The sequence below is a fragment of the Aedes albopictus genome, chromosome 1, assembly GCF_035046485.1.
Source record: "Aedes albopictus strain Foshan chromosome 1, AalbF5, whole genome shotgun sequence".
NCBI lineage: Eukaryota > Metazoa > Arthropoda > Insecta > Diptera > Culicidae > Aedes > Aedes albopictus.
Window position 1 is genome coordinate 331,447,189 of NC_085136.1, and position 8,912 is coordinate 331,456,100.

General features: G+C 48.3%; 1 protein-coding gene across 1 annotated transcript; it reads right to left on the reverse strand.

Moving 5' to 3' along the window:
• Positions 1–6,981: 6,981 nt before the first annotated feature.
• On the reverse strand, positions 6,982–8,153 carry LOC109424794 (melanization protease 1). The gene is made up of 2 exons (XM_019699979.3): positions 7,774–8,153; positions 6,982–7,707 (listed from the first exon to the last, which is right to left on the reverse strand). Exons 1-2 carry the CDS (start codon positions 8,067–8,069, stop codon positions 7,071–7,073), a joined length of 933 nt encoding a protein of 310 aa, XP_019555524.3. The 5' UTR covers positions 8,070–8,153; the 3' UTR covers positions 6,982–7,070.
• Positions 8,154–8,912: the final 759 nt, after the last annotated feature.

Below are 8,912 nucleotides of genomic sequence, written 5' to 3' on the forward strand. Positions count from 1 at the left end.
GCTCTGTAGTTTGTCTGTTGATGAAGGAAATTGAATTGCTGGGGTTGTTTCTAGGCTGATAAATTGTTCATGTTCTTGGTAGGTAAGCTCTCATAAAAATCAAAATTAATATGTTTATTCGTGAATTATTTCATAGGAATGAATATGTACCAGTTTTCGGATGAAATTTTTTTATTGTGTTTGAGTGAAAACATTATTGGAATAATCTCCTTTATTACAGAACAAAACCAAAGACCGCCAGCTAAGAGTTGTGTGCTTAGCTGGTAGTGTAGCCTGGGCACTGTCTTCAGCTAGATTGAGGAGGTACGACACGAGCCTCTGTTCACCAAGGAGGTGAACAGAAGCCACCGGCGAGAATAATTTGAATGAGCTACATACCTGGAAAAAGCAGTGGATCACAGATGACACCTGGAGGAAGATAGAGGACCGAAGGAACACCAAAGCCGCGATAGAGCGAGCGAGAACACGAGGAGCCAAAGCCGTAGACGGGACAAAAGAGCGTGGGCGAACTCCCTAGCCGACGAAGGCGAGAAACACCGGCGACATCCGTCTCCTCAACGATGTTTCACGTGGCCTTAGTGGGACCAAGATGAATGCTACGATGCCCGTGAAAGACACGTCTGGACAGTTACTGACAGACCCGGCTGTCCAGAACGCTGATCCTCTGCTAAGTGATCCTCAACCGGATACAGGAGAAGATTGACGCAGCTCTCCGACGGCAGTAAGTTAAAATCCGTGCCGGACAATCATGTGTGGACCATATTATCACGCTCCGTTTTATTCTAGAGCAAAACAATAAATTCCAAGAGTCTCTCTACCTGGTGTTCATTGATTACGAAAAAGCTTTCGACCGTCTGAACCACGAAAACATGCGGAAAGCCCTCAAACGCAAGGGTCTCCCTGAAAAAATCATCGGCCTCATTGAAGCACAGTACAGGGCATTCTCCTGCAGAGTGCTGCACAACGATGTTTTGTCCGATCCCATCCGGGCGATGCTGGAGAGAGGTAAGGATGTATACTATCACCGCTACTGTTCCTTATCGTAATCGACGAGATCCTGGTAGGTGCGATTGATCGTGAACCAATTCGTGGGTTGCTGTGGCAGCCTATTACCGCTCTGATATACAGAGTAAGTTCGATGATCTTGCCCATCGCTCCTCGGCGGCAGGTCTCACCATCAACGTCAACAAGACCAAATCGTTGGATGTAAACAAGGTCAGCCCTTCCACCTTTACGGTAGCTGGGCAAGCAGTGGAGAATGTTGAAAGCTTTCGATATCTTAGTAGCCAAATGGCGGTCGACATAAGTACACGGATCAAGAAGGCGAGGGCTGCTTTTGCGAGTTTAAGAATCCATACATTTCCAGATTAGTCGACGCTATACTGCCTATACGCCAGTGAAACCTGGTTTGTATCAGAGGAGAACACTCAACGGCTGCATGGTGGCCTCACCAGGCTTGACAGAAACTCCCTCGCGAGAAAATGAGGAAGCGATTTTGGCGATTTTCTGAGGAGTGAAAATAAAACTCAGAAATTACAACGCAAATCCTCAACAGCACCGAGCGCGAGCTGGCCGCGCAGCGAGGAGTTCTTCCAACACTCATAATTGCTTGTTGTGTTTCTCACGTCCACTCACACTCAAAAAGCTCTCGCGAGTTCCACTCCCATACAAAGAAAGACTCTCGAGGCGAAAATCGCACTCAAAAACCCGAAATAATCATCGGCTCTTTTTTCGTTCCCCTCTTCCTCGCTCAGTTTTTTATTGCCTCTCTGTTTGGGGTTCGTTCGCTCCCTCGCGACGAGGCAAAAGCAAAACACCGCTCTAGAGCATGTTGCAAAACTCTTTTGATTTCGAGGAGAATTATCAAGCCTGGGCCTCACGTGGAGCTCCATCGTCGATGTCATCAAAAGCCTATAGCGACAGAAATTCGGGAGTGAAAGTGGAGGTGGGTCGGGCGGCCACACTATAGCAGGGACGGAAACGAAATATGCAAGCAAGCGTCAGATTGGAACCCAGCAGGAAATCGCGGCAGAGACCAACCCAGAGGGTCATGGCGGCACAGGTTCAATAAGGAAATAAAGGAAATCGACAGAAATTTGATCTGGCCACAGGCCAAGGCGATGGCTGGCAATCGCCCAAGATGGAGATCTTTCAAATCGGCCATTTGCACTACCATGGGTGCTCAGGACTGAAAGTAAGTAAGTAGTCCAGCAACATGAGCCTTCGAGGTAACTGGTAATGCTCCAAAGTGCTGACCCGTCAGAATAACGCTACTGGCAACATGTTCCGCTGACCGGTTGAAATTTAGCCTTCAAGGGAGCTCGATGGAGTTAAAGAACATCCCAAAGATGTCAGGTGACCTCAGGGGCGCCTCAAAAGATCTCAGAGGAGTTTCAGGGGCATTATGAGGTCTCCTGGGTGTTAAATGTGGTCTGTGAATCGTATCAGAGCGTTCCAGGTAGTCCAGGGGAACCCAGGGAGTTTCACGAGCACTACAGAGTTTTAGAGGGTTTCATGGGGATTCTTAGGGGTCTCAGGAACACTTCAAAGCGTTTTAGGGGATTCTAGAGAACTTCATGGGCCTCAAGGAGTGCTTCAGGGAATCTCAGAGGCATTTCAAAGGGGCCCTGGGAAGTTTTAAGTGGAACCAGGAGATCTCAGAATTGTTGTCAGGGGGTCCCAGGGTGTTAAAAGGGGTACGAAGAAGTCTCAGTGGCGTTTACGGGAGTCTCAGGGTCTACTAAGGGGGACCCAGAGGGTCTCAGGAGGTCTTAAGGGCGTTTCACGGGGTCCTAGGGGGCACCAGCCCAAGCAACACACTTTAAACAAAAGAGTCACGACTGTGTAGATTTTTGTTGCACAGAACTCACTGTGACTTACTTCTAACATACTTACTTGGTAGAAGTAAGTCACAGTGACTTCTGCACAACTAAATCCTGCGACGCCGTGCCTTTTCTGTGACAAGTGTGTTACTTGAGAGGGACCTCAGGAACGCTTCAAAGGATCTTAGCGGGTTCCAGGGAAGTTTCAAAATATGTCAGGAGCGTTTCACGGGGTCTCAGAGGCATTTCAAGAGGTACGAAGAGTCTCAGGGGCATTTCCAGGGCATCCCAGGAGGTTTCTCAGGGGATACCATGAGGTATCAGAGGCGTATCAGGACATCTCATATGCGTTTCAGGCATTTTCAGGGGAACCAGGAGATCTCAGATGCATTTCAAGGGGTTCCAGGAGGTTTCAGAGAATAACATTAGATTTCCAGAGCGTTCAATGGGATCTCAGGGTCATTCAGGGGCGATTCAGGGGGTTTCAGGAGGTTTCTGTGAGTGCCATGAGGATTCAGAGGCATTCAAGGGGGTCTCATAGTCGTCTCAGAGGAATCTACTTAAAAAGCAGCTGAGAGCCCCGGAACATCCCTGGAATCCTCTGCGACCATTTGAAGTGTCCCAAGGGCCCTTTGGAACCCCCTGAAGCCCAGTGAAACACCCTTGAGACCCTTTCGAAGCATTCCTAAGGTCCCTGGATTCCTCCTGAGACTCCCTGAGACCCCCTTAAACAACCCTGAGATCCCATGGCACCTCATGAAACTCCCTAAAGTCCTCTTGCAACGCCCTTGCGATCACATGGGAGCCAATGAAACCCTCTAAAACGCCCTTAGTCCCTTTGAAACGCCCCTAAGTTCCTCTGAAATTTCCCTGGAACCCCCTGAGGAGAAACGTCCATAAGGCCTCCTGGAAGTTTCCTGGAATGCTCCTGAAATGTTCCTTACGCCAGAAGCGCTTTTAGGACCTTCTAGAACCTACCTCTAGCTGACCTTCTAGAGAGATGTCTGAAGCAATGCGTTTTTGGTGGTTCCGGAGAGACGTAGGGTTTGGCGATCATGGGAATGTGGTTATGGAGTCGAGGAGAGAGTAAACCTGAGTATTATTTTTGTTGTAGAGGACGGCCTCAACCCCACCCTTCTCGTACCTTCCTATTAGGGTGTTTGTTGAGCAGATTTTCCTCCCACCCCTTTCCTCCCCTTGAAAAGCCCCTGAGACCTTCTGATACCCTTAAAAACCCTTAAAACCCCTTCGGAACTCTCCTAAAACCCCCTGAGACTCATGAAACACCCCAGTCAACCAGTGATCGTATAAGATGTTGCATAAGATGTTAAAGTGGAGGCGATATGTGTACATTTTACATGCGCCTAAATGGAGGCATGCACGCATATGGCCTCCACTTTATCATCTTATGCACCATCTTATACGATTACTGGTTGTCTGGGACTCCTGAGACCCCTGGAATCCGCTGAGACCGCTAAAAGTGCTCCAGACAGGCCCGTTCACAGAAGTGACACCAAGGGAGGGGTTTTTCCCAATAGGAAGCAAACAACTGTGTTTATGCTAAAGTGCCGGAAGAGGCGCTTTTCTGACAAATGCGGTAAACGCGATAACAGTGTAAAGTAACGGCGAAGGTTGCGCTACGGGATCATAGGCAGCGCTCGTGTTCCATGTGTTTTTCACATATACAGCGGCCCTGTACCTATCCACTCGGAACACCATGCACAACACGGGTGGAAAATGCTAGTCAGAAAAAATGAAGTAAACAGCTTGAAATGTGTATGGTGACATAATAAATTCGCTCTTACTGTAATGAATCCAGAAGAAACGCATAGGTATAATGATTTTGTTTCTAATTTGCCACTTTTTGGTTCAAGTTGCTGCGATGCGGAACAAGTGCAAGTCAGCGATTTGTCCATACAAGAAAAATGATTTTACTTCAAATGTGGTGGTGCCATCTCTGATAAAAACAAGCTTTGTTTTTACCCTATTTCGGCAAAAGGCGGAGGGGCGCCTAGTGAATGAAGCGTCGGTAATTGGAGGGGGGTTCAACACCCAAAACCCCCTTCCTTGTGCACGGGCTTGGCCCCAGAGGACCCTTGGAAGCCCCTGATACCTGCAGAAACGCCCCTGAAACCCCGGCAGATCCACTTAAAGGCCTCTGGAAACCCCCTGAAATCCCTGAGATCTCCTTAAACGCCTCAAGTGATCTTCTAGAAATGCCCATATCTTGGTATCCCTCCTTCTAAAACGCTAACTGGAAAAGGAACAACAGCCGCACATCAACATCCTCGTGCTAAGCATTCTATCATGGACAGGGTAAAAATGTGACAGCAGAGCAAAGTCTGTGTCTGTCTGTCTGTCTGTCTGTCTGTCTGTCTGTCTGTCTGTCTGTCTGTCTGTCTGTCTGTCTGTCTGTCTGTCTGTCTGTCTGTCTGTCTGTCTGTCTGTCTGTCTGTCTGTCTGTCTGTCTGTCTGTCTGTCTGTCTGTCTGTCTGTCTGTCTGTCTGTCTGTCTGTCTGTCTGTCTGTCTGTCTGTCTGTCTGTCTGTCTGTCTGTCTGTCTGTCTGTCTGTCTGTCTGTCTGTCTGTCTGTCTGTCTGTCTGTCTGTCTGTCTGTCTGTCTGTCTGTCTGTCTGTCTGTCTGTCTGTCTGTCTGTCTGTCTGTCTGTCTGTCTGTCTGTCTGTCTGTCTGTCTGTCTGTCTGTCTGTCTGTCTGTCTGTCTGTCTGTCTGTCTGTCTGTCTGTCTGTCTGTCTGTCTGTCTGTCTGTCTGTCTGTCTGTCTGTCTGTCTGTCTGTCTGTCTGTCTGTCTGTCTGTCTGTCTGTCTGTCTGTCTGTCTGTCTGTCTGTCTGTCTGTCTGTCTGTCTGTCTGTCTGTCTGTCTGTCTGTCTGTCTGTCTGTCTGTCTGTCTGTCTGTCTGTCTGTCTGTCTGTCTGTCTGTCTGTCTGTCTGTCTGTCTGTCTGTCTGTCTGTCTGTCTGTCTGTCTGTCTGTCTGTCTGTCTGTCTGTCTGTCTGTCTGTCTGTCTGTCTGTCTGTCTGTCTGTCTGTCTGTCTGTCTGTCTGTCTGTCTGTCTGTCTGTCTGTCTGTCTGTCTGTCTGTCTGTCTGTCTGTCTGTCTGTCTGTCTGTCTGTCTGTCTGTCTGTCTGTCTGTCTGTCTGTCTGTCTGTCTGTCTGTCTGTCTGTCTGTCTGTCTGTCTGTCTGTCTGTCTGTCTGTCTGTCTGTCTGTCTGTCTGTCTGTCTGTCTGTCTGTCTGTCTGTCTGTCTGTCTGTCTGTCTGTCTGTCTGTCTGTCTGTCTGTCTGTCTGTCTGTCTGTCTGTCTGTCTGTCTGTCTGTCTGTCTGTCTGTCTGTCTGTCTGTCTGTCTGTCTGTCTGTCTGTCTGTCTGTCTGTCTGTCTGTCTGTCTGTCTGTCTGTCTGTCTGTCTGTCTGTCTGTCTGTCTGTCTGTCTGTCTGTCTGTCTGTCTGTCTGTCTGTCTGTCTGTCTGTCTGTCTGTCTGTCTGTCTGTCTGTCTGTCTGTCTGTCTGTCTGTCTGTCTGTCTGTCTGTCTGTCTGTCTGTCTGTCTGTCTGTCTGTCTGTCTGTCTGTCTGTCTGTCTGTCTGTCTGTCTGTCTGTCTGTCTGTCTGTCTGTCTGTCTGTCTGTCTGTCTGTCTGTCTGTCTGTCTGTCTGTCTGTCTGTCTGTCTGTCTGTCTGTCTGTCTGTCTGTCTGTCTGTCTGTCTGTCTGTCTGTCTGTCTGTCTGTCTGTCTGTCTGTCTGTCTGTCTGTCTGTCTGTCTGTCTGTCTGTCTGTCTGTCTGTCTGTCTGTCTGTCTGTCTGTCTGTCTGTCTGTCTGTCTGTCTGTCTGTCTGTCTGTCTGTCTGTCTGTCTGTCTGTCTGTCTGTCTGTCTGTCTGTCTGTCTGTCTGTCTGTCTGTCTGTCTGTCTGTCTGTCTGTCTGTCTGTCTGTCTGTCTGTCTGTCTGTCTGTCTGTCTGTCTGTCTGTCTGTCTGTCTGTCTGTCTGTCTGTCTGTCTGTCTGTCTGTCTGTCTGTCTGTCTGTCTGTCTGTCTGTCTGTCTGTCTGTCTGTCTGTCTGTCTGTCTGTCTGTCTGCAAACTACTGAACTGATCGGCGTGAAACTTTGTATGTGAGTACTTTTGGAGCCGGGGCAGGTTCTTGATTTTGATTTTGTTAAGAAAGTTCCTTTATTGATATGATAAAAAAGAACTCACGTTCCTATCGATATACATTATCTAGTTCACCATCCTCTCAAGGTTCCAAATTGTTTGTAATCCATCCCATGTACTCCGAGATACGCATCGAAATAATCGGCACCGTCTGGCGCGCGGTACAATTGAGCGGAGCAAACTTAGCCATAGCGAACTGCACATGCCTCTGGGTTCCCTCGACGTCAACCACCGCACCGATAGGAGCTCCCGCCATCCGACTGCACACATAGTTCGGTCCCTTCTGAGCCGCACAGAACCGCTTGTATTCAAACTCCGGAGTGAAACCAGCCTTCTCGTACTCACGCTGACAGGAGTCCAGATCCATGTTCTCAATCTGGTACTTCTCCAGCTCACCGACGTAGTGCGTAGGGACATTTGCGTCCAACTCCCAGGCCGTCATCAGCAGATCCCGCGGGATGTTGTTCAACAGCTCCGGAGTCGTGGGAAGGCAAATCGGCCGGATGTAATCGTTGTACTGGACCTCACGGGCCATCCTCATCAGGGCCAAATCATTCGTGTACATCGGCAGATCGAACTCCGGATGGGCCACGTAGGACTCGATCGGAATTTCAACCGTCGGTCCGGCACATTCCTTTCGTACGGATCCATCTCGCTGCTTCAGCTCACTACAGTCGGGGTTTGTCAGCGCTGACTGCTCTCCCAATCGGATATAATCTCTGCGAAAAGGAAACAACTCAACGGTCATATTCTCCCTATACCAAACATCAATCAATCACACTTACGGGTCCTTCTTCGTCTTCCTCACGCAACCGATCACCGACAGAACATAGCGCTGATTGATCAGCGTCCCGAAGCAGGTAGCAGGCCGACGAGTTTGCTTAAACAGGACCAAAGCAATCCATGGAAACTCGAACGCCTGGCTCTTGATGCCGTCCGACCGAGGACCGTACTTGGCAACGCCGCACTCCCTCGGCAGCAGTGCCAACTTGGATGGGTTCAGCTTAATGGGTTCCAACCGTTGGGGTAATCCCACCACCAGCGCCACGACCACTGCCAACAAACAAACCAGAATCTTCATTTTTGCGATCCGCGGGGGGAAAACACGATCCACTTCGAGCGAAGTCGCTGCTAGGACTAATCCCAGCCGGAGTTGCGCAGGAATCAAGAAGCGTTGCGGCGCCGAATGATGGGAATTTTGCTTCCTCTAACCGGTTGGTCGAGTTGGGTTGCGGGAGGGATAGAGAACGACGAGGGGTGTGGCACGTTTGCTGGTTAGTTGGGCGGCGGCGTTGTGATGATGTTGACGATTTGAGTTGTTTTCAACATGATGAAGAGTTTTGCAGCAGTTCAAAGCGGTGATTCCCCTTTGCTCTTGAGTAAGCAGTACTCTGTCATTAATCACTGTTGTTGTCGGTTGAAATTAACATCTTCGGTGTTATAATAAGCACGATTTGCATAAATTTGAGAATGGAAATAAGCATGGTTCGTTTGCTTAGCTAAAAGTGCTAAAACTTATTGCTCATCAATAGCTTTCTTTTCTTTTTAGAAAGCAGAACAAATTGGAATTTGCTGGTATAAATATTTATTTATTTTTCATCCTGTTTAGGTAGTCTGTTGTGCATTTAAAAATGTTGTAGTCTGCCTACTCGACAATTTACGGTACCACCTAGCAATAATGAGTTCCGGTGATAAGGCTTTTGAAGGTTTCTATGTTACTTGTTTTGATTAGATGAGTACGGAAGTCCATGGTGGATGGCAAAGTATATTTCGGAATATAAGAATATTGTGGTGTGAACCACATTTAACTCGTTAACTCCCAAGGTATCTCACAATTTAAATCTTCATTAAAAATGGTTATCAACAGTCAAGTTTCAATGAAACAAACATGATTTCATGAAGAAAATTGGAAGTCTAAGGCGTA